Source organism: Ambystoma mexicanum, chromosome 1q (genome assembly GCF_040938575.1).
Source record: "Ambystoma mexicanum isolate Mex_15411 chromosome 1q, UKY_AmexF1_1, whole genome shotgun sequence".
NCBI lineage: Eukaryota > Metazoa > Chordata > Amphibia > Caudata > Ambystomatidae > Ambystoma > Ambystoma mexicanum.
The window spans coordinates 1,305,598,896-1,305,625,527 of record NC_090922.1 but is presented as its reverse complement, the minus strand read 5'-3'; the positions used below and the strand labels follow the sequence as shown (position 1 = coordinate 1,305,625,527).

The window sequence follows — 26,632 nt, the reverse complement described above, 5'->3', positions numbered from 1 at the left end:
TGCAGTAGTCAGTAGTAACACATAATGTGGAAAGCCAGGATACAAGATGAAGACGGGAACAGCATGATTCAGGGTCACCATGAGTACAAGATGCAAAGGAAGTGAAGCATGAGAGTTGAGAAAGGGGGACACACTGTGAATCAATGAAGTCCATAAAAGTCAAATCCAGCATTGGCCGCAAGACGGTGATGGTGAAACCAGAATGTATCAGGACAGACTACTGCAGAAGTAGACTGGAGGAGGGGGAGCAGGGGAGAGGAATCAAGCAAAACAGGCAACACATGTGTGCGAGAAGGGAGGGGGGGGCTCAAGGGAACATCACAGGGGGATCAGAGGGTGTGGGGGATGGGATGTGGGGACAGAGGGAGAAAACAAGTTGGTGCATGCTTACCTGCTGTCTGAGCAGGAGGGTGGGAAAGAGGTGGGAGTTGGGCCCTGGATCCTCCTGGTCCAAACAAGAATTGCCCTTTCCTTCGTCAGCCCTCCGCTTCGGACGCCCTTGATCTAAGAGCAGAAGGAAGAGGCAGGGCTAAGAAGGTGGGTAGTGCTTAGGCCAGGTAACCTATTTGTATTTGTTTATTTATAATGCGCAAAACCATCAGGCCCGGAGGCATCAGGGCGCAATTTGTACAAGGTTGCAGTAAAATACAGACAAAAAATTACAATAGAAAATGTACAGTAACAGCATATTAACCGTCTTTCTAATTACATGTATTACATACGTTACAGTGCCACTGGATTAACAGAGGGTAAATCCTAGGGTGTGCAGACATAGTAACAGAGGTAGCGGGCCAGAAATGGTATCAGAGGAGGCAGGCCAAAGTATGTCAGGTAGAGACGCAGAGCATGTCTTAATGCTGGTCAAAGAGCCAAGATTTGGTTTTGGTCTTGAAGGTGTTGAAAGAGTCTTCAGCTCTGATAGTAGCGGGAAGGGTGTTCCATAGTTTGGAGGCTGGAACAGGGAAGCTGGTGCCCCCCGCTTTTTGAAGCTTAAACCTGGGGATCAAAAGACAATGAGTCTGGGCAGTTCTAAGTGGTCGAGTGATAGAGTGGCGGGACAGCCGACTGCAGAGGTAGATCGGGGCTTTGTTAGCCAAGCATTTGTGTGCGAGGGCGAGTGTTTTTAAGGAAAATTCTCTGCTTGACAGGTAACCACTTTAGGTTGGTTCTGGATTCTGAGATGTGGTGGTTGCGGGGGATGTTCAAGGCCGCCCGAATGGCATTATTCTGGGTGGTTTGGAGTTTGTTCAGGTTCTCTTGGCTGGTACCTAAGTAAAGAGCACTGCAGTAATCAATTTTTGCCATAATGAGGGTTCTAGCCAGTGTGACACTGTTGGGGGTGGTGAGAAACGGTCTGCAGGCTGCAATAAGTTTGCACATGTAAGCAGAGGCAGACCTGACAGCATTTATTTATCTCGATAGGGATAGGGTGGCGTCAAGGTAAAAGTCTAGCGTTTTGGTGTCTTTCGAGACTCGAATGACATTACCGTCCATGGTGAATGACTGATAAGATGGCTCAAGTTTGCTCAGGCGTTGTGAGGTACCCAAGATAAGGAGCTCTGTCTTATCGTCATTTAGACATAGCTGGTGTTGGGCCATCCAGGCTTGGATGACCAGGTAGACGTCATTGAGGGCCTTGGTGTCAGCAAGATAATCACCTGAGATGGGAATGAGTATCTGGGTGTCATCCGCATAATTGGTGTAGGAGACACCCAGACAGTCAAGCACATCAAAAAGTGGTTTCGTAAAAATATTGTAAAGTGTAGGTGACACGCAGGATCCCTGAGGTACGCCGCAGTGAATATGGGAGGGGTCCGCGGCTGCGGATGGTGCAAAGACCCTCATGGATCTGTTGCTCAGGAAGGATTTGATCCATGCCGCAGCGGAAGATGAGAAGTTTGCAGCAGAGTGGAGGTGCCTGCAAAGGATCTGGTGGTTGACCAAATCAAATGCGGCGGAGAGGTCAAGGAGTAATAGCATTGCTAGTTTGCCCTTGTCCTTCAATAGTTCAATCTGGGTTTTTAGGTCTATTAGAGCAGTTTCGGTCCCGTGTCTGGCCCGGAAACCTGATTGTCGTAGACCTAGCAGATTGTTAGATTCCAAGTAGTTTTGGATCTGAAGGTAAGCTGCGCGGTCCAGAATCTTGAGCAAAAACGGTACTGTAGTGATAGGTCGGAAGTTCGTAGGTATGCTTGGATCTAGGGAAGGTTTTTTGAGTAACAGGATTACCCACGCGTCCTTGAGGTTGTCCGGGACAATACCTGTTTTAAAGGAGGACCTAGATCCACTTGTACCTGCTCCCCATCTGCAAAGGAAAAGAGGCTGGAGGGCTCCTTAAGTAGGGAAAAAGAGCGGCGACCAGGAAGGCACCAGGTGGGCGGGACTTGCTAAGTGTGAAGAGCTTGCACTACAGAGACAATTCACTGTTCCCGTTCTATGTGGGTAGTGTTCCCACTGTTGTTATGCTATTCCTAATTTATGTGAGGAGAGCCTGGATCACTTACCCCTATCCCCCGCTGGGCAAGTACTTTGTGAGGGGATTTTGGACTGCTAAGCCTATGCTATTCCCATTCTATGCAAGTCTAGCTTGCATTTCTCTTCATTTACCTATTCAGTGCAGTGGTGCTTGCAATGCTCCATACTAGGCAGTTTCTTCTCTATGAGAGAAGAGCCGCTACTGCTCTAACCGACTTCACTGTGGTGATCTTGTACTGTTGAGACCCATGACGTTCCTGCTACATGTGAGGAAAGCATGATCTACCGAGGTCCATGGCATACCTTTTCTATATTAGGAGGGTGTGTGCACCCCTGAAGCCTATGTTGCACTGGTTCTATAGACCAATTCCTTATCTGTTCTCTGTGTGGGCATCTTCTAGCCTTGCTTAGCTTGCACGGATCACCCCACCTAATCTACATGTTGACAGCTTGCATTGTCGTTGCCCTGATTTGCCTTTTCCGTTTATGTGAGGCAAGCCTGATCGGCTCCTACTCAAGCTGTCCTGTTCAGAATGAGCGAAGCGTTAAAAGATTTATGCTGCTGTTGTACCCATTATTTGCATGCAGGCGAATCTTGCACTGTTGGTGCTCATTTGCTCCATTTGTGAGAGGCGTTTGTTCTACTGCACACTGATGTATCTGTTAATTGGAGAGAAAGATTATTTTCGGTCATGTGGACTGCAGCTGCACAATGATTGGCACACAGTTTTAACTTTTGGATGTGTTGGCTAGATTTTCACACTCTTTTAATGGAAGACAAAACTAATTTTTACTCTTTTGAAATCACATTTACTCTCAAAGTTTAAAAATGGAGAGTAAAATACTCCAACCTCCAAATCTTATCGGGGGCACTGCCTCCATGGTTTGTTCCCTTATGTCCCAATGCTTTGGCGCTCAATGCAATTAGTGCCCTACTGTGTTATTGCTCCCTAGTGTAATTTGTGCATGAGGCTCCTATATAATGCAGCTTTGCAAGTGGTTCCTAGTGACCCCATAAAGACTCTGTACCCTCTGGAACACCTACTCGGAACTTCACTTGGGAACTATTCTCCCCATGTCTTTCGCTCCTCCTAGTATTCACCCACTCTCATCCAGGACCAGTCACTGCCCACTGTCCACAGCCAGAGAAACAAGCCCACTCAAGGGTGCCTCAGAACATATTCTCACAAGAACCTTACCCAACAGGCACCACTACTGATACTTTGCCATTTCACCTTAGCTATCGTGGTTTTGGGATGGTCTGTGCCTACCCTAATTATGATGAAATGATGACTGTGCTAGAGGAATTCAGGGAGTAGCGACTAACCTGCCTACTCAGCCCCACACTACCACTAAACCAGCAGTGATCCCAATCAAAAAGGTTAAATTGGGCCAGGGTGAAGGTAGAACTCCCTCACCTTTTTTGGTAGTGGAGGCCAAGGGCAGGCAATTTTTCAGGAGGGTCGTCAGCTGATAGTAACAACCGAAACAGTATTAGTACAATAGTTCCAAACTAAAAATGTCCATTCAAGCTCTATAACATATAGGGACTCGAACAATAAAATACAAATAAACTAATTAAAAAACACACCCCTGTAAAAGAAACCCACAGATTCAGAACTACATGTGAAAATGTACTCTGGGATGATAAGCAGGAGTGTTCAGGCAAGGATATCGACAAATGACAATGTTTAAGGATATTTTGTACACAAAAGGAAGGGGCTTAAAAATCACTATGGTACCACAACGTAGACTAGGGCCTCTTCACAGTACCTTTAAGTCTCATCTTTGGTACTCGACAGCCTTGAGCTGGATTTTCTTACATTTTGCTGCGGTCAAGGCAATCTCGAGAAGTTAGAGACTATATTATCCCCCTAGCGGACAGCATTTATTTGTTTCTAAGTAGGGATGTTGCTAGGTCTGGACAAGATCTGGGGCTACGCTAATATCAGGACTGTCTGGACTCGGAGCTAGCTAGCCTTTTGGTGGTAGCCCATGAGCTTCTATTCAGGGCTACAACCAAAAGACCCATGCTATAGGCACTCCAGTCCCCCTCTAGCAACGCCACTATTTCCAAGGTGTGGGCTACCGTTGGGTCTAGTCTGTGCTCGAATCAGTTGCTCTCACGGTGTGGACCCAAAGGTTGGGTCGAGACGAGAAAGCCCACTTCCTGGATGTTTCGAAGTGCAGCAAGTGAAATGACTTCCTGTAAAGTGCCAAAAGCAGGACTGCGGGTCCCATGGCAACTCAAACTGAATCAAGCATGGTCAATCAGGCTTAAAAACGTTGAAGAGATGAAACAGGATTCCAAGCTGCGTCTGGGTTCCTGGGAGGCCCAATATAGGAAGTCAAGGAAGTTGGCTGGTACATATCGGGGTCTCATCACCTCCAGTGGACAGGGTCCCGATTACAGTTCACTAGACGAGAGGTCTTTGTCCGCAGCAGTTCACCACCACTGGTCCCTGGAAACGGTTAGGGAATAGAGCTTGCTACTGGCTTGGATGCCTTCTGTCTTCACCTCCCTGGAAGACGACTCTCAAGTAGACTGTATTCCCAACAGAGGCCTAGTGAATCCTTTGTCTTGTCTTGAGAGGCAAAAGATGAAATCAAGGCAGAAGGGGATGCCCCCTTCCTTATAAAGCAAATATCAAAGGGGGAAGGTCCCAAGCAAGCCTGCTCTAAGGAGTGCAATCCGACCTGTTAGAGAAAATGCCCTTTGGGTATGATGTCAGAAGGCAGAGTGCCTTAAACTGCAGGAAATTGGAGGGAGGCACATGAAAGTGTAGAGAACCCTAGCAAAAATCAAGATGGTCGAAGCAGACTTCAAAAGGGGCTCCAGTTGTCAGGATGATTGTGGCTTTGTTATGTCAGTGCTCTTTAGAAGCACAGTCTCGAAGGAGATCCCTCCTGGGGGAAGAGTTACAGTGCCCTGGAGCAAGTTGTTATTCTTCCTGCAGGCAGATCAAAGATGCATCTTCCTGGCCATTGTCGGACATTGTAGTATTGAAGACATCTAGGCTAGACAAATTGCAATGTCATAGCTGGGCCCTGCTCACAAGCTGACACTTGTACGATATCAAATTGCTATGACTTTTATAATTGTTACCAGACATGGCTTATGTTTAAAGTTTAACGTGCCATCGAGCTGACTAGGTTACACAATTACTAAACGTTGAAATAAAGGTGCAACAGTTAAAAAGCCACCTATGCCTGCTGGCCCTTGATGTTCTAGCAGCTGTCAGGAATGCACATGTGAACTTTAAACTTGCCCTGTGCCACTGCGGGTCTGATGCTGTCGGCGTCAGGAGACAGCAAGGGTGAATGTATGCACTATCATTTTTGCATGTACCATTTAGGAAAGGCGTGGGGGTGGGGTTGTCTGATTAGCAGACCTCCCTTCCAGAAAAAGAATTAGCTGCATCATTTCAGGTACAAAAAAAAGAAAGAAAAATTCAGAAAAGCTCCAACATTCCGACCCCCATCAGAAGCCAGTCTGTCACACTGATAAGGCCACCTCTAGCCCATACATCCACACAGCCCCCCATTTCTCACTTTCAAAAAGTCAAATATCACTGGCCAATGGCTAGTGGCGGGTGCACATTTTGCACCCCAACACTAATCACATTCCCAGATGGAACCATAACCTCACCACCACTTGTACCTCTTTATTTGTCTACTACCGTCTTCTCTCCGACTAACCAACTCCCTGCTAAAATCTCCTTCCATATTACACTAAAGACAGAAAGCCTCCTGCACACGGCCACCGTAATAACAGCAGTCACCACATGAACATTAACAGAGCTATGACTAAGATTTAGCCCCATCGCACATCCTCACATTAGTGGATAATTAGACCAAAATCGCCCTAGTCCATTAGATCCTGGCCTCTCTCCATCAGATATCATTCCCAAGTGTTTCGGCCAATTGCACAGAAGCAGAACTGTACCCCAATAGGCTCCCCCTGTTATCACAGAGATCGGTCCTGCAAAGAAAACCAACATGGAAGCAGGGCGCTATACATAACCAGTTTACATTACATTTCAATGGTTAACATATCATCTTGGGACTTCAATGACAGCATTGTTTCTACAGCCCACATGGAAGTGCTTTATGTAATGAACTTTAGAACTGGATTGTTTGATTACATGACTGCATTAAAGGTAACCATTCATATAAGATTTGGATATCAAATAGCATTGGGGTGCCAAAATAAATAAAGCCAATATAAAGACCTAATTATGTGGGTGTTACTACTCACCTTTTCTGAATTCTGGCACATAATGGTAATTTGGCTGTCCTTCGTGGCTGACGTAGTTTGAAATATTCCCACTGATAGCGATGGCAAACACCAGCGTGGCACATATCCAAAAAGGACCTAAACATAAAACTGTACTTAAAACCAAATAGTGTGGTCAGGCTAAGGCAATTATAATTGTGATCTGGTTTAATGCTCACCGTAGAGGTCTGGGTTACTCCTGACATACAATCGGACAAAGTTTTTTCCAGGCATTGGCAAAAGGGAACCTTTTATTCTATCAAGAACCTAGACGAATACATGATATGCAGATAAGTGAATGCAGCCAAGAATAGCAAAGCACACATGTCCAGGCTGTGTTCTAAAGAGACAGCCATGATGTGGCTGAGAAATATTTAGCAAACGGCATTACATTTATTTACATGCAGAATTCACTGATAAAAGTAATGATATAGCAGCAATTAAAAGCGCACCGACTTCACTGATAAAAGATCTCACCAGGAGGGTAGCCAATTGGGATGAAATGGAGGGCAAAAGAAGACTACAACTCAGTTACATACCTGGCGAGTGTCCACATCAAAGAAAGTTTGGTAATATTCAAATGTCCAAAAGGCAGCACTCTTCTTTTGGCCAGCTAGCAACTGGAGGAAAGCAAGACAAAACATGCACATCAAAACTAGAAAGAACACATTCAAAAACTGAGTGCAGAGGTGATACAGAGAATGTGTTCTCATACAAGAGGCTTGAAACACAGCTTCAGCAATTGAATGAATAAAATCAGCTTAGTGACACGGTTTCTTTTTAGGTAAACAAACGTAAAAACAGGTCCTTCAAGAAAGAATACTTCTGCAGCACCCTGCCTATACAATGATAGTATAGAGAGCTGCAAAGAGTACCATTCAATTGTCACAAATCCCCCATAAAAGTGAAACGTTTGGCAACACATGAAAAATCTACAAAAGGTCTCAATAAGAGTTCTGCGTTACAAATATGACTATCAGATGATCGTAAATGATACTACATATGCTTATTAAGATATGATGTGTACAGCGCAGTCAAATCTGCTATGAATTACCAAGGTTAGGGCGATTTGTCCACAAACCTCTGGTAAGGATTGTATAACCATAAAACCTAAAAAAGGTAGAACAGTGTTTCTAAATGGAAAGACCACAGCCCGCTATAGTGGTCGCCCATGGCAGATAGCAGTACATTGCTGAAACAAGAACGTAGCATCTCAGACAGCTTGGATGTGATCCTGGGATGAAATAGTGGATTTAGGGGAAGGAGGAAAGTTGATTTGCAGTCAACTACGAATCGTTGAAAAAATCGACATCATGAACTAAAAAGAACCTTAAAGAAAATGGAACCTCTGTTTTGTCCGAGACATCGTTCCCCAGGAGGTCGTCATCTTCATCCCGTCCTGTGTCCCGCTGGCCTCTACGCTGATTCTTTGGTTTGTCGCTTGCATCATCAATGCTAATGGTGGTGGCATCAGGGTTTGTAGCGAGCAGGTTAGCAGCATCATCAAATTCTAGGAACAGCCACAAATCAAAGGAGAGTTTAGCGGACAAAATAAATCTTTGTTCAATACGCATACCAAAGCCATTTTTCTAAATATCAAAAACACTCTCCCCTTTGTCGTGTTGCAAGGAGGTTAATTGTGCACTGGACTTGCTGAATAAAATAGTAGTGCAGTATTTAACTACAACCTGAGATTTAGATTGGAACCCACAGATCTATATTGGCCATCACTGAAGTTGCGAATTACTTTCAAATTAAGAGGACTACTTAATTACTTCCTTCATGACATCTATCACAGCTACATCTCTCAACACCAGAAATGATTAACTCCTACATTAATCAGGTCAACAAAAAATGAGCCAAGCCTTTTTTTGTATTGCCTCATAAATGTGATCAGCCTCTGACCTCTTCTCCCATCACATGGCTTTAAAAAGCACCTCTTCCAAAGTCGCCCTAACAGTCCATTGCCATTCTCTTCTTGACCTTGCTACACTTTTCTTGTTTGTAATATATGACAAACGCTACATACTTGTAATGTTTTTCAGATGCTTGTGTCTGCTTACATTGACATGCTTTACATAGGCCGACATCTAGCGGTTTGTGCAGAGTATTACAAGATTTGTTTTCGATTTTAGTTGTACTTCCACGGAAACGTCTCATTATTACACGTGGGACAGAACTAGAAAGGGTTTTTTACATGACTAACATGGGGGACAGCAGGAAAATGATAATTATATGGGAAAAGGGAGATATTCTAACCTACACTGTGTGCATCTTCCTCCCCACTCTCCCTACTGTGAAAGCTGGTGCATGTAGCTGCAATCTAATTCGATCGAGGTAATATTGAAGTTTGAACTTTAAATATAATAACGCTCGAAACTCGAGCAATACTCGAATATAACTAACACTGCAAAGTGTGACCAACCCGAAGGCAGGAAAAAAAAATAATCTGAGGAAATCGATGCATGAAGGATCATGGGTACAGTACACGTCACGATAGTGATAGCATTACAAAACACACCCCATCGATGTCGAAGTTTAAACCTTTTCAAAAAAATCTTGTAAAACTCCACACCAACGACTAAATGTCAGCCCACGCAAAGCATGCTATTCTAAGCAGATCCACAAGCCTCAGAAAGGCACACACAAACGCACACACCCCCAAAAGGGCAACCCTTTAGCCATCACTGGAAGGTCACCTCCAGTTCAGAGCCACATGAGCAAAATATTGTGGGTATGCCAATTTGTCCAAGTGCAAGCCTTTACCTTCAGGAAAATGTCACTCTTAAAGGGCAGTACTATTTTTTGTTTATATAGCTTCTTCAACCAAAGACAGTGTTCTCAAGGCTGGAGACAACTGCATACCAGTTAACCCTCATTAGTGCAGTATAGTCTGACAGCCTTACGGTTAGCGCATCAGAGCATGTGTTGCAAACACTAAAACCTATGGTGGGTTGAGAAATTTTCGGACAACAACCCTTAAATGTGCAATGGGAAAGCCTTTTGAGCCACGTCTCATGCCACAGTGCAGCCCACTATATAGATATAAACTTCTGTTAGCATGCCTATACATTGCGAACTGAGCACTTACACATCAAACTTTACTGAGACCACACAAATATTCTGCATTTGTAAAGAAAAGATCTTCAAACCGAGCGACCATTGGATCCCAATGCAGGGATCAATGTTGCAGCCATTTTAGTCTCACATCCAAATGCAGAGGCTGTTCGAAACAAACGCATGCTTCAATGTTACAGAGAGAGAGTGTGTTAGAGTGAAATAATGAAGCTGACCAAAAAGTTCCTTATTTTAATAGCTGATTTTACAACAAAGATATTGCAAAACGAGTCTCCCCTTTTCCCAGCCCCCTCCTGACCCTCTTCCCTCCCCCCAAAAAGATATATTGTTTCCTTTGGTCGTGTAGGTGTCACCAATGGCTGGAGCATCACAAATAAATATGCACCAGACTATGTGACTCTAACCCACATAGAAAGAGTATGAGACAGAGAGAATGAGCGTGAGCTCGCTAGGCAAATTTAATGTAATAAAATTGCTCTTATATAAAGCCCTTCCACCATTTTAGTGGCATCACTTTGGGGACTCACTAGCGGGATAGTGGGAGAGGAAGATATGGCACCTGGTGGTCAGTCAAAATCTCGAAAACAAAATCTCGAATACAAAAAGGCCGAAAAATAAAATATCCGAGATTTTTAAATTCGGTATTATCACTATGAACCATGGCACCTGTTGTGTTGATGGGAGCAAGCTGAAAGTACCCAGCTCCTGTGTGCCAACCAGCTTTATATGGGTTTAGCAGAGACATTTGGAGTAGGTTGTTCTTAGAGAAGAGCCCAAGATCTAATTGACTACAACACTTTCAGTCTGGGTGGCCGCTGATGTGAGAGTTTGATGGGGCTATGTAGGAGAGCTTGTCATGGTGCAGTTATTGTTAATGTGCCAAAGGCTAGGTCTGTGACAGCCATCGGGGGGGGGGGGGACTGTTAATTTACTGACAAGCACCCTTTGGACTCTTTCATAGAATAGGTCTGGAGCTTGTAGATTTAGGGAAGGATTAGAAGAACTTGATCAAAATAAAACCCTTAAAACAAAGCCTTGGTGTCAGAGTCCTGATTCTGCCTTACCACAAGTGATATCAGAAATGGGATCCTCGTGACCAGATACAGAGTCAGATCCACCTCGAAGCTTAGATGTCAGAACCCATGGAGCAACTACCCCACTCCCATAGCTCAGTGGGGCGTAAACCCTCTTTAACTGGTCTAAGGAAACAAACTCCACTAGTACGAGCCAGCCAGCAATCTGGGCGTTTACAATTGTCATAATCAAACCATCAATGCTAAGGAGACCACATCTTTTGAGGGAATTAAGACCTGATTCAATAAACTGGATCAGACATTCCAGCGCAGAATATGATCCTTCCATTTACTCCCCAACACCACCACCATGGAGTAAGCTAGAAAGAGTCAAAATCCGATATATGTGAATGCTTCATGAAGTAGACACAGACAACAGAAATTAAGCTTGAGATACAAACTTTAATTGAACGTAAAAAGGGTTGTAAAAAGGCCCATATTGCCCTATGCTAAGATGGGATTTCCCTATCTGAATGAAACTAGGGAAAGTCTGAGTCAGGAAGTCCAAAGAAAACAACTGTCTGTGTCCAAAGCCTGGACTTGCCCTCACGTATATTTATATACACGGTGTGGGATTCTCAACATCAAAAGAATAAGTGTTCAAAGTAAAATTTCGGAGCTTCTTCCAGTTCCAAAGTACATTTCTGAGCATCTTTCAGCTCTTGGTTTGCCATGGGGTTCCCTTCCGCAAGTCTCAAGACCGTTCACAATTCCAGGGGGTTCCCTTCCCCTGGCTTTCTGGTTCTTCTTCACAACACGATTGTCATGGACCCTTTCCAGCTCCCCTGGGTTGGTTATTCTTCACAAGTTTCACAACTACCTGTTCAAACTTCCTTTATGTTCAATCACAGGTTTCCCAGCAGGTATATTATATGGCTTTTCAATAGTTGTGTGTCCTCGGTCTAGGCGCAGTTGTCGGTCAACCCATTTCAGGTCACGCAATCGATACACCTTACTTGTTTCGTCTTGATCATTGCTTGCTTGGCCACTTCTCATTTATTGCCACTTCACACACTTCTATGGCTCTTGCCAATCTTTGGTTTCTCAAAGCACACAGTCCCAAATGGCTTTTGCCAATGCTTGTGTCACACAGTTTCAGAATGGCTCTTGCCAATGTAGTTTCCACTTTCAATAACACTTTTGTGGCGTCAACAATGTCAGTTAAATAGCCTTAACAGTCTTATGGCGTTGGCAATGCTAGTTCATATCGTCCCTGCTTGTAACTTGCACATTACACTCTCCCAACCTCTCCTTAGACAACACAAAGTTCACTTGGCTTTCACTGAATAAACGTAGAACCCTTTCCTTCCTTTTATTTCCCAACAATGCTGGCATCGAAGATTCAGTCTTATTGTAAAGAAACTGTTTGCTCGCAAGCTGCCTTTCAACAACAAAGCTGTTTAACAACGTGTTGCCACTAAGTTGTGTTTGCATGTGCGAGTTCCTTTTTTCTTGCAAACGTGTTCAACAAGGCCTCATTTACTCGAGTTTGCGTGCAAGACCAATCTGTGCCTCTTAGGTCAGTGAAACTCACTGCTGCTGGCGTTTGCCTTTCAGGTCTAAGCAAAACCTTCCTGCACTCCTCTTCCGACTTAAGGGTTCTTCAGCATGCCACGTGGAGACACTGATGTTCCCGCAACACCCAGGGGTAACGAGCACCCTTCGCAGGGATCAATTAGATGGCTCTCTTTAGTCCTGCTTCCCACTGCACCGACTCTACATAACGGAGCTCAGGCTCCAGCGCCATTCATGGGACCCGACCAAACCAGCAAAGGTTTCAGCGTCTCGGCGTGCCTTTCATTACAGAACGGTTTCTCACAGCTCCCTCCTCGCCAGCCGCTTCCTCGCCAGCTCCTTCCTCTCCTCTGCTTTAGGTGGCAAAGCCTTTTATATCCGTTGGGAGTGTTAAATGACCTCAGGTGTGGGTCATTAATTCCAATTGCCTGACTCTGGCCAAAACTATTCGGTGGACTTGCCTGGTTGTTCCACCTGCATACATCTTCAGTCCTCTTTTCTCTCAGTACCAGAGTGGTGTATGTATGTATGTATGTATGAATGTCTATGGGAACATAGGAGTCGGACCTACAATACCCTGCAAAGGTCTGGGAGACTGATGGAACATCTTGAAAGGGAAATGGGGGATACTGCGTCTCACGCAAGGGTGCTTCATCCCCACTTCCCAAGTCTCCTCTACCCAGGTGATCCTCCCTGGCAAATCCACCCCCAGGGTCAGAATCCAAAAGCGATGGCCTTTCCCTGGCCCCCTAGGTTGGAGATCTATGGGCAAAAGAGGTGAGGATGCCAACGGATTCCTCGCATATGCCAGTTGTTGATTAAAAATACACTAACAGAGGTTTTTGAAACCTTGACCCTTGAGCAATTCATAACCTCACAAACACCAGTACCTCCAAAGAGCAATATTACAACTTTACCAACCTACTGCGGAGACAGCTACTCAGGTTGCTCAAGCACACTCTGAAGCCTTTCAGTTCCTTAAACATCATTGCGCAGAAATGGAAGGCCACAGATTTAGCCCCCCCCCCACCCTCCCTCATGAACAGGATTGGTTGGTTAAGGTCTGGAACATCGTCTCCTTGGAATGGATCACATACTCCTTACAAGGCTATCAGACAAGGTTCACGCGGAATTGGGAGATGGTGCTGGCTTTCTTGCAGGACGGCTATTGGGAATCCTACTGCCCTCAGAAACTTTGCATCTTGGAAATACAATGAAAAGCCATGTTTATGGTGCTCTCCTCGATCCAGTGGGAGGGGGCGGGTCAGGATTGGTTGTGGGGATGTGTCTTTGTGTTACTGTAATTAAGCATTATTTAACAACTTAACAACTTAAAGTTTAAGGAATGGAATTGCAAGACATTCTTAAACGAAAAAAACATATACACGTCTTTGCCAGACAGGATATAGTTTGATTTCTAAAAGTATACTGATTACTTGTTGTTTGCAATTATTTGAAAAATAATCTTGCCTAGCCCTTCCCACAGAGACCTTTGGCACATAAGAGTGAAGGAGATGATTACTTAAGAACTCTCTCTCTCCATTATCCCCCCTTGAAAGAGGGCTGAGAGAGCCCTGAGGGCAAGAGAGAAATGCAAAGCGAGCTGGGCTTTCATTGAACAGGGTAACTTAAATAGCTAGCTTTGCTACACAAGTGTCAATTTAATTAGCAAACCTCCACAATTGCATAGTAAATTTCTATGGGACACTGATTATTGTATACCTCGTGTGTTAATACAAAATAGCCAATTTAAATTAGAAAACAGAAGGTTTTGGACTGCAAACCAATGCTATAACTGTTACAACACTAATTCTAAAAAGAAAGAAACTTTATTGGTCTCACTTTTATAAACATGCCAACTGATTGTATTCCTAGCATTTTGAAGTCGTATTTTAATTCAGAGGAATTTGGAAAAACTCTTCAGAATAAAAAAGGTTTACCTTGGAACTTTAAATCATCGACAGACGCCATTCAGTCACAAGATTCTGTCTCGGCAACTAAAGGCCACAAAAGCTAAAAGAGAGGGGGGAAAAAAAGCAAATTAACTGCACAGATGGTTGAAGCACTCCTCTAAGGGATAGTCTGTCATACCTAAATCCATCTTTTAACATTCATACAAGACACCTTCTGAACATCAAATGCATGAACACATTTTCATAAGAGTCCTACACATAAGTGTCCTTCTGATCACTCGTCCCCAGACAGCATTAATGAGTCCCAGGAGACAGATACCAATGAACAGTCAATGCCCCAGATTATTCTACTCCTGTAAGCAGGATTATTCAGGGGACGATTTGAGGAACGCCTACAGGAGGTGGAAAAACAAGTGGTGGTTCTTGAAAGTGTCAGGATGGAGGCAGAACAAAGATGCAAGATTTTTAAACTTCAGTACATAGTATCCCAGGCCCCATTTCTTGAGCTTGATCTACTTTGTAAGCTTGCACGGGGTGCGCACACAAGAGAGTGTCAATCAAATCATTCAGCCTCAGGGAATTTTCGAAAGCCCCAGCACACTTCTTCACCTTTGGCCATGCCAAATGATCCACACATCCAGTAGCCTTCACAGACTCTGCAGCCTTGTGCGACTCATATATATCTCCACTTGCTATAGGGTGTCTGAAGGCCCAGTTGCCCTAGGTATTTTTCTGGGTGGGATTTTCTTCTCCAACACCTAGGTATTTATCAGGCTGCAATAATTATGACAACATAGCGAATAGTTTCTCCACCGAGGAAAACTTCTTAAGTTGAAGTTGCTTTTCGGCTATCATTGGGATCTGGGTGTTCTCAGCAGGCTTCAAGGACCTCCTCCTTATTGTTTTTCAAGCCAGCGTTTGAGATAAGGCTCCCTACAGGCATTCTACTCTAGCGTGGTTTGCCACGCAGGCTATAAGTGTCAAGGGGAATACCAGATTCATATTTATTCTGCTACATCCTAAACTGCTATTGGACCTAAAGATCATCAGATACTCCAATGTTCCATCCTATACAGCATTGCTTCTACCCAAATGAGTTATCACAAAATGTTCATAGCCATGGAGGGCGCAAAATCGCTCAGGCTAATAACACAGGTTTGGGCAACGGATAGAGCTTCCAGGTGCCCTTACTTTACACTGTTTTATGGATCATTGCCATCAGGGATTGAAACAGATCCCTACCATAGACAATCCGTAATAGTACCATCTCCATGAACACTGGTTGCAGGCTCGATTTAAAAACGAGAACTGCACCCACTAAATAGTGCCAGGCCTTCACTAAATATTTACATTTAATTTATCCGCCTCTTACTGCTTGTTTTAACCATTTGCTCTTTAGACACATTCACCTTACACACAGTCAATTTGTGACTGGAATGCTCTTGCCTTGGAAATCCCAAAGGTATAATTCCAGAATTCGCCAAAGGTAATTTTTGGAGAAAAAAAGCCATCACATGTTAAGAGCTTGTTTGAGCACACCTGAATCCATCAAACAATCAATCATACACAACTTGTTTATAATTACCTATTGCGCTTTTAAAAACCTCACACAACAGTCCCTTTGCTTCTAAACATGTTGCACTATATAACCTTTCTTTCTCAGTAATCCTGATCTAAAGTCAATCCTAGCTGTGTCTGCATGCACCCAAGCAATCGCAAAATCTCCAAGACTCTCTTTCATGTTCCAGTTTGTAGTCCCTCCCCCACAACCCCACATCTTACCTCATTCCCTGCTCCTTTACTACCACAGATTAAAGGCATGTATATCCCATGACATAATATGCTAATCTCCAAACAAAGCATGATGGTCCGAGACCACTAAGGTGGTGATTTAGCACATTATTAAAGCTTGGCCTTGACACCTTCCGTTCTGTAGCTCCCTCAGAGTTGGCCAACGCAGGGCTGTGTTTTCTCTTTCGCTCTCTCTCTAACACTCAGCTTCTGCCTCTTTCTATGGTTAGTAGGGGAGTGGTAAATTGTCAACTTCTCATTCTTTCATGTGCAGGAAGCGAGACCATATGGACTAGGTCGGTCTGGCTGCTACAGATGGGTCATCAATTGTTTCTTTTTGTTGGGAGTAGTTGCCTGTCAAGGGAGTAAACATGGCTGGTACACTGCTTATCTGTAGGGCTGGATATATGTCTATGTCCATGTGTGTGTAACGCGCCGACAGCCCGCGGGCATCAGGGCGCGGAGAGCATCTGAGAAAAGAGTCTTGTAGATCGCCATAAGAAAAAAAAACAGTTCGGGGAAAGAACAGGTGGTCGTCTAGATACTAGTGGGAAGTCCTGACATATCTGGAGGTTATTGGAAGAGGTATGTTTTCAGAAGTTTCCTGAAGTTGCCATAATTACCTTCTAATCTAAGAATCCCTGGGAGGTTGTTCCAAAATTTGGCTGCTATGAATGGGAAGGCTCGGCCCCCCCCTGCTGCTCGTTTCACCCTGGGGATAACCAGGAGGCCTAAGTCGGCTGATCTCAGGTTTCTTCTAGGTGTGTAAAGTGCGAATTTCTCTTTAAGGTATCCTGGCACCGTGCCATATAGGCATCTGTGCACGATCGTCATGGCCTTAAAATGGACTCTTTCTTCGATTCTGAGCCAGTGAAGATCTTTCCTTGCAGCCGATATGTGGTTTCCAAATTTAATTTCCTTAACAATACGGACTGCCTCATTTTGCATGACCTGGCAGCGATGCAGCTCTTTCTTGGTGGCCCCCACCAATAGTGCATTGCCATAATCGAGACGGGATAGTATGATCGCTCTTGCGATGTTAGCCGCGTTTGCTTCACTTATGTAGGGTCTTATGGCTCTCAGCAAGCGCAAGTAATAAGTGTTGTTTTTGTGTAAATGGTTTACTTGCGCTTCGGCCCCTACTGAGGCTTCTACCAACATCCCAAGTGTTTTAACTTGGGGTAGGACTGAAATTTTGGCATCTTTTATACTGAAAACCTTGTATTGATCGCCTAGTTTGGTTCTGGCATGCTGAGCTCCAAAGATCATGAGCTCAGTCTTGCTGTTGTTGAGGCACATCCAATGCTTCTGCATCCAGATATCGATGGTTTTATATACCTCTTCTACTTTCGCACTATCTAGTGTGTAGTCTCCCGTCATTTCAATGACCAGCTGCGTATCATCGGCATAGTTGGTGAAAAACACACCGATGTTTTCCAATAATTCACACAAACTACGCATGTAGACGTTGAAAAGCAGAGGGGACAGACTGGCTCCCTGCGGTACTCCAAATAGGATGTAAGACAGCAGATCAGGTAGGGAATTAAATCCTCATAGTTTGATGAAGAAATATGCCTCAGCTTCTTTTTAGGGCTCAAACCCCTGCCACATGGCATACAGTCCTGTCCCCCAAGTGTTTAGACAGCCATCACTAAAATATGCTTTGAAAAAACAAACAAAAAAAAGTTATTGTACTGTTTACAGGTGGTTGATTGTCAGATATTCTCCAATCAATTAAAAACAGAGTTCTTCTAAAACAGATATGCAAAAGGTCTGTGATCCCCTCTACCGAGAACTAACACGGCCAAATAGCCTGTTCTTCACTGGGTAGGTTCCCACTCGAGAGGGTCTACAACCACGTTTTAACTCACTGTAACTTTCACAGAGGAGAAATATCCATTTGCATATCAGTCTGGTGCCACCCAATTGGGCAGTCTAGCACTGAAATGCTATGCAATTCTCCTCTGAGTACCAACAGCAACCCCAGACGCGTGTTTCAGCCTAGTCGGGCCTCATCAGTGAGGTGAAGCTGTGCCTCTCTAAGCACAGGGAGCAAGAAGGTCCATGTATGGATATCCACTGCAAAGAGACGAGGCCTCATCCCCCGCGATAGGGGTTGAGGCAAATGGGACCTCACTGGGAGAGAGTGCCCCTTTGGGGGCAAGGACTCCGGTTCCTTTGAGGAACTCCCTAGACCACCTAACTTTACTTTATTCGATTTATAATGCGCATCAATGAACCCGTAGGCATGATGGCGCGGACAAGACTGATACAACAAAGAACAGAGGAATCAGCAGTCGGGGGTGTCAGCTACGCTACGCTACGCTTGTAGAGCGCTTCGATCAAACAGCCAGGTTTTACCTTTCTTTTAAAGGCCTTGAGTTCAGTTTCCAACCTTAGATTCAAAGGCAAGCGGTTCCAGGCTGTCAAAGCTGCTATGGCAAAAGCTCCTTTTTCCGCTTTCCTAGACTTGCTTTTCGGGATTTTTAACATTTTGGTCTCCTGTGACCTGAGGAACTATGGGTACTCTTGGGCAGGATCAATTCATTGAGATAGCGGGGCATGATGCCCATCAGACTCTTAAAGGTGATAACAAGGAGGCGATACTGGATTTTAGCCTCAACATGAAGCCAGTGTAGTGCTCCTCTGGCTGGTGTAACATGGTCCCGTCTGGTTAGGCCTGTGACCACCCTAACTGCTCCATTTTGAATGACTTGCAGTCTATTTCTGTCTTACTGGCACCGGTCAGCAGACTGCAACAGTAGTCCATTTTGGCTCACACTATGGCTCTCGCCAAAGTTTCTGCGTTAGCCTGGAAGATCATGGGTCTGAGGTGTGAGAAAAGTTTAAGATAATAAGCCGCACCAGATACCACACTTCCCACATATGCTTTCATGGTGAGGTGTTGGTACAAAATCACCACTAGTGATTTAACTTTAAGGGTGTCTATTTTGACTTCGCCAAGCTGGAATTTGCAGTACCTGGGGTCAAGCTTGAAGATCCAACTGGGGGAGCCGACAATCATGACCTCAGTTTTAGCTCCGTTTAATGCTAAACCACTTTGCACCATCCAATTTTCAATACACGAGTACGCTTTATTAATTCACTCTTCATCTAGGATGCGGTCTCCAGTCAAGGGGATGATGCATTGTGTATCATCTGCGAAATTGTTGAACCAGATGTTTTCTTGCACCAGCATAGAGAAGAAGGAGATGTAAAAACAGGGCGAACGGCTAGCTCCCTTCGGGACTCCATACTCAATCGGAATTGAGTCTGCTTCGGCTATATCGGAACAAACACAACTGACTCGATTCTTAAGAAAAGAAGCTACCCACCGCAAGGCTTCGGAGGAGAACGCAGCCACTTGTTCTAACCTGGTGACCAACAACGTGTGGCCAACCAGGTCAAACGCAGCCGAGAGGTCCAAAAGCATGAGCATAGCGGTTTCACCCTTATCCATGTTATATAAGAGACGAGATTTTAATTCCAAAAGGGCTGTTCCCGTACTATGCCCGGCTCTGAAACCAGATTGACGGCAGTTTAGAATGGGGTTGTTTTCTATATGTTTAGCAATTTGTTTGTAGCAACCCTGTCCAGGATTTTCACCAGAAAGGGCGAGTTCGTAATGGGCCTATAGTTCAGGGGGTCCTCCTTGGGGAGACCTGTTTTTTTTTAATAATGGAGTCACCCAAAAGCGTTTAAGTCCATCTGGTACAGTGCGCTCTTTAAGAGAGGCGTTCACAAATCGCAGAATAGCCTCTAGCAGTAGTGAAGGACATGTTTTAATAATGATGGCGGAGAAGGGGTCACCCCTACAGCTGGTTGTTTTCAAGTGTTTCACCACCTCCGTCAATTCCTCCAGCGTGATAGGGGAAAATGAAAACTCCCGAATTGAGGGGCATCTACTAAATGCCTGGCATTTCGGGATGTTACTTTCCCTGGATGTTACTAGCAGCTGCATATATGGGACTGTTTATGGGAACAATCTGGAATCTTTACATTTGGCTGAAGGCAAAGCTATAAGAAACCGATATGAAAAAGGAGATGCCTCTTTAAGGTGGGCCGTGCATTTAACTGGGATGAGTCGGAGGAGAGGAGGAAAGTATTGTACACAGGGGAAGTCCCCCTGACATCATCAAGCCTGTTGGAGGTAGAGCCGAGACAGGCCGCAGAGTGTGCGTCCTTACAAGGGAACAAAGAGCACCAGTGCGGAACGTTGGAGATGCTGTTGTATGCAACAGGGAAGAAATCATTGTGAAGAGGAACCACGTACTCGGGTGTGGCGGGACTACATTTTGCAGCGTAGTGGGCAGGATGCCCAAACGACGATGTTGATGAGGCCACCATTGCTGGAAGCAAACAGCTTCCTATCATTAGTGCCCGTGTACGGCAACAATCCAATGAGAATCAGACAACAGGACACCGGCAAGAGTGAGGAGCGAGAAGCCAGATACCGAAGAACATTATGCAGTGATTTTACCCAATTAAAATTTTTATCTAAACATTTTTGTCGGAAACAATACAGAATATATATATATATATATATATATATATATATATATATATATATATATATATATATATATATATATATATATATATATATATATATATATATAGGGGTGGGGTAAGGGGTTAAAACTGGTGGGCAGGGTGTTGGGATGGGATTATAAACTAAGGGAAATGGGGGGAAACCCCCCCAAATAAAAAAATGTGTTCAGAAATGAAACCAAAACAAAAAAAAAACAAACAAGAACAAACAATGTATTTGTTCAGTAAAAATGTATAGTTAAAAAAAGATTTCGGTATTTTATAACATGTAAACCAAAGAACATCGCCAGAGCATTAGCCGAACCCTGCAATTTTCCCCCTCATACAGAGATGTACCAGGGGAACTGTGAGATTCGGGAGGCCGTTGGGGCATCATTATACGTATGAGGAAACTTGTCCCAGTGCAAAGGGCGAAACATTGAACCCAAGACTGTATAATTGGAATGGTGAAAACCTGAGAAAGGCAGCAATGAATAATCTGGTCGAGGAAGGCGGACATTAAGAGAGAAACTCATCCCAGTCCTGAGGACGCACAATCACTAGAAAGATCAGTTAACAAGAGACGTGAAAAACGTATAAAAGAGGGATCTAGCCATCCAGGCTGGGTGACAAACAAACCGAGACCGGAAACAAGTCCCCTGGGAAGAAGGGAAGATACCCTATGCCTTCACAATTGAAGACTGGAGAAAGCCCAACATAGAGTCACGTAATGAGAGACGGGAAAGAAGACTGTCAAGTGAACAGGATAAAAGAGGAGACACCCTCAGAAAGAATCCATGACAAGGAAAGCCTAAAAGGGATCAAGGATGAACCCAAATTAGGAAAGCCTGAATTAAAAGACTGAGAAGAGTTTGTGAGTTTAAGACAATAGAGTAAGAATAATAATACCACTCAGCTCCTGGGAAGTGCACTGGAAAGTGCTGGACAGTTCGGCATTTCGGCAGCTCAGTGGCTCGAGAGCTCCCGTGAACAAATAACCTTTTGATTTGAAATCCTGCTTGCTGGCATTTGGCGAGTATGCAATGGTATAATTTAAAGTACAGCTAAGTCACTTATTCTGTTATTTAGTGACTATGTACTCCTTAAGGTGTCTCTCAAAGCCTTCAAACCGAACTAAAACTGAACAAATGTATGAGATGGCTAGAGAGCTGCCACTGCCGGCTTCCCCCCCATTACTGATGTACCCTTGCATACTATAAGCCGACATCAGAGAAATTATGGAAATTGTGAGCATTCCCCGCTCCCTGAAAGTAATTGCGTAAACCACCAAGGAGCCATGGGGTCTGCAGTGGACTCTGATGAAGAGCATGTGTACATCCGGTGTCAGACAAGGACATGGCACGTGCATTGGATGAACAGGATTTGCTTTGGGGTTTAAGTGATATTGGTCTTCATTCTCCTCTTTACTACAAATCTGCAGGCGATGGCAGTTAGGCAAATATTACATCATACGCCTCTGCTCCACAACAGCCTAATCAGCCTTCCGAATTATCCATGCAAATTGTGGAGAACAAAGTCCCAGCACTCAAAAAGCATTGATTGCCTTGAATTACGTGTTATCTTCATTTGTTACTCTTTCTGAAGGAATCAAGTCCGGGGTCCAAATGCACATGATAATTCGCAGTTCAATCCAAAGGAGATTGGAGAATGCATCCAATCAAGACGGGATGAAATCGTATTTTCAGACTAAACGAACATAGCCACACTCTGAATCATCTGATTTGTCGCAGGCCATATTGATTTTACAGAACACTAATGGCTTCACTCAGCCACAGGGCAAATCTAAGCTTAGCCCTCTAGGCAGACTAAAATTTACTGAACTGTCCCTAATTCGGCAACAGGGACGTGTTGACTGATGCTGAAATGTAAATCATTTTGTCACCTTCGCAACAGAGTAGGTCTGAAAATGCCTTAGCAGACACTCAGAAAAAAAGTTGCGCAAAATCCCAGAGAAGCCATTAAGGAAAACATCGAAACACTGTAAAGCTCATAAAAACAATAACAAATCTTCCAGGAACTTTCTACAAAACCTTCCTATCCAGGAATCGTTGGCAAAGTCAAATAAGGATTGGCTGCCATTAATCCCAACGATAGTCCAAATTCAAAAGGTTATCACAGACAGTTTTTCAGAGGAAGAAGTAGAATCTATCACTGGTGTACCGTCGCCTTTCCAGGCGAGTAAGAACTCAGAGCTCGAGTCTATCCATCCTTTCATAGCAATGGAAACTATACATATTCAATGTGATTATACCAAGTCTACAGTAACCAAACCTAGATCAGAGACTATTCCTATAAAACTCAATGCATGTGCCTCAGTGCAAACTGACTTTAGTGCTGTTTCTTTTGTAAACACCTGTAATATGATCAGCTCAGCGGGCTTTCAACAGGAGGGCATACATCCTGCCAGTGCTCCAGACAAAGCTGGTCTTTGCTCCTCAGACACGAATAAAGCAGAACTAATGCATGCCAGACTGAGGGAGGATTCAGCTACTTCATTGGGAAGAACAAATGAAGTTGGCCTGTTTGGCCCTACAAATGTGCATAGTGCTTACCCTTATAGGCAGGACATGTTCGGAACAGAATCCGTTAATGCGGACCATTTGCATGATCGATTGTGTGCCTTTTCAACAATACATAGTACATAGTAATAAATCTTGTGAGGTCAGTCAGCCGGACAGGCTCAATATGTACGGCATTTTAAAGGGTGCCAAGAGACAAGCAGGAAAGGCGATTGGTTTCAGTAATTCATCCCGTCTAATTTTTCCCCATAGTGATTGGTGTGGTATTTCGGGCATAGCCCTTTTACATAGACATGCCCGTACATTTCAGGGTGAAAGCATTTGTAAGGAGGACTAACATTTTGTCCTGAATAGATTGACTATTCTTACTCTGTTTTCTGAGATCTCACAATTGCCTGCAATTTCAACCAAAGATATTGGGAGTTAAATTTAATGACCCTCCTAATACCAATTCAGTCATATTGTGCATATATTCTAATATTGTGGCGGGTGTTATCAAGGGGAAATTCCTACAATGAAGCCTTTGGGTTCGTTATCTCAGAACGTTTGCTCTACCTTCGAAAAGGTGTTGTGAAGGTTCAGACAAGGATAGGAAGATATTAATTACAGTTCCCATTCGTGAAAGTGAAAGCAAATCCATACACTTTGTAGACCCCACCCAACTTCCGCTTATCATGGGGAGCAAAATTGGTCATAACCCACAGGGGCCTTGACAGTGGATAAGAGCAACCCCGCTATCTCCAGTTTAATTTAGCAGACAGCTCTCCCATGACCCTTTTGCCATGGAATACAAGGGGGCATACCACTTTACTCACTAATCTGCAGCTGGGTTTTATATTCTGGGAAAGTGCAAAATGATCCGCTTATTGAAGCAATGGCTGACAAAGCGGCCTAGCCTGGATGTGTTCATGACCTGTTTCCAGGCTGCAAGAAAGGGAAGGTTGGGTCGTCCCACAGTGGGTTTGTTGACACTGTTTGAATCCAGTTGTGGTATTACAGTTGAGAGAGAGAATACGACATACAGCCTGGAGCATTAGCTGTGGAGTTTTTAGTCATATATTAACCAACAAGGGGTCAGAGAGATTGACAGCTTCTTGGGGTCGTTAAGATCTAGCACCGCTAGTTGGATGGGTAAAATTAGTCATGGCCATGTCATAATTCTGGGGGATTTGAGTTCCACCTGTCCCGTCTCTGATGGTACTACTGCTGTTCAGTACCAAGTCTTATTTTTTGGTTACGTACAGAGTAAAGCCCATAATGGGGCCAAACGGTTGTATTGTTTACGCTCATTGTGTTTCTACAGTTAAATGGAACGGTATGTGGGGGCTGTCTATGGAAACTACGCATGGTTTAGAGGTGAGACACTCAACTTTGGACTATAGCTTTATGGATGTGTTTTTATTCTCGAAATGCCTGAAGCTGCACATTGTATCTACTACATGGAGTGACCATTGCATGTGGAGATGTTCCAACTCCGGTGGAAAAAGAATCTTGTGCAATAAGAATGCTTTAGATACATTTAATGATAGGATGAAATTGGTTCCGAATTCCAGCAATAATAAGTCAAAGATGAGTATGTTTAACATTGATTATGTGATGACAAAAAAAAAAAAAAAAACATTCTTATTCACGCAGAGGTGTTCTGTGATGAATCCTGTGGAGTCATCACCAAACCCCAGCCTAAAGTCTACTCCCATGAGGCCAGGGGAAGGCAGCCGCTACCTCATCCTAACCCTGGGGGTAGTATCAAAGGGAAGTATCACATGGGAGGAGGCGGATATTCAGGCGGGTGGCGACTCCACTAGGAGAGACGCAGTATTCATCCACTGAAAAAGAGGAGGAAATCCTTCCCAGAAACGTAATGGTATACTATCAATGATCCAATCCTTCTAACGTCAATGTTCCAGCAACCTGTTATAAAGAACCAGTTAAACAAAGTCAAGTTGGTACCGTAGAGGCTCAGGAATGAAAGGGGAACCATTTTAATTTCGTGATTCTATCCTAAAGAGAACCTCTCCCTCTAATGTGAAATTGCAGTCTCTTTAGCCCAAACCCCCTTCTCTGAAAAATCTAATGTAATTGAAAATAAAAGAACAATTTAATATCACTCATTCTCTTAAGAACTCGAGTACCCAAAATGCCAAAAGTACTGGGACGAAGAAGAGGAACTCAGAGGCCATGGGGGACTCAGAAGTGTGGGTATCCAAAGGTGTGGTCTAGTCATTGCCAATGGGGTTCTATATTTCGGTATACAGTGTTTATACTGAATTAACATATACTGACTTTTATATTTAAAACATTTATAGTGAATGCATTTAGGGGTGGGGTAAATAGTAAAAGTTTTTGGGGAAACGGTTAGGGTGGGTTCTTAGGGGTGGGAAACAAGGGTTTGGGAGGGACCCCCCCAACCCCAAAAAAGTGCATTCACTATAACATGTTTCGTTATAAAATATTTGATACATGTTCCTTCAATATAAAATATTTCGGTATAAAAGACATGTCAGCTATATTTCGAGGGCTCCAAAGAAATGGATCATTGTTAGGCCAGTTTTTCTGAAGTCCAACTAAGGGCTTAGTAAAACCATTCAACTGAGGCAGCACAAGACTCCACTCTTAGTATAAGGCTGTACCACCTGAGTTCATGGTAGCGTAGACAGAGCAGCCAGGCTCATCTTAGGAGGGAGAGAGGGCTGTAGAATCAGTACAAGTGAAATTGTAATACAAATGATCCAAAGAAACACTATGTATGTAAAAATAAAGGATTTATATAAATACAAGCAGGGCCAGATAAATCTAGGGGTAAGTAAGCACTACAGCAGTATAAAAGCACAACACTATACTTGAAAGTACACAGACCCAAGTACAGACTTCATTTGAAGTCATTAACAGTAGTTCTAGGGAAGTCAAAACCTTTTCATACACATTCAGTATAGGTCAAGCCTATTCTTGGGGAGTAAAAACCAATGGTTACTTTTTACAATTACATTCAGTAACGCAAGGACAGTAGACCCTTCCAGTTTTATAATGATTCTCAGTACAAATCACTTAGTCAACTGGACAATATACTTTTGAATAGGTGAATAGTGAAACACTTATTCTAGGTGCAGTAAAAACCTATAACTACTTTTGTGATAACACACAGTTATACTAGGTGAGTAAAACCTAAGGATGTAATATACAATTACAGGTGCTTTTGAAATCAGGGAACCCCAGATTGAGGTAAGCAGTAACTCTTGTAACTTATTTTTGGATGGCACACAGCTAACACAAGGTAAGTAAAACCCACATACATTGTTATCCTCACAAGGAAGGGGAAAGTAAAACCCAATGTTACACTTTACTGAATGACTCAAAGTTATTCTAGGTAGGCAACAACCCAATACAGACTTATTAAGGACAGGCTAGCAGCAGGTCAGGAGAAGCAAGGCCCAGTTGGGGGAC

General features: G+C 43.8%; 1 protein-coding gene across 1 annotated transcript in view; it reads right to left on the bottom strand.

Moving 5' to 3' along the window:
• The window catches only part of YIPF1 (Yip1 domain family member 1), a 211,348-nt gene that overhangs the window by 137,975 nt on the left and 46,741 nt on the right, over positions 1-26,632 (bottom strand). Inside the window, exons 2-6 of the mRNA XM_069642160.1 lie at positions 14,358-14,430; positions 8,098-8,261; positions 7,291-7,371; positions 6,931-7,018; positions 6,734-6,850 (exon numbers count right to left, since the gene is read on the bottom strand). Of these exons, the coding sequence (XP_069498261.1) occupies positions 6,734-6,850; positions 6,931-7,018; positions 7,291-7,371; positions 8,098-8,261; positions 14,358-14,388 (481 nt within the window). The 5' untranslated portion in view covers positions 14,389-14,430. The remainder of the gene's footprint in view (positions 1-6,733; positions 6,851-6,930; positions 7,019-7,290; positions 7,372-8,097; positions 8,262-14,357; positions 14,431-26,632) is intronic.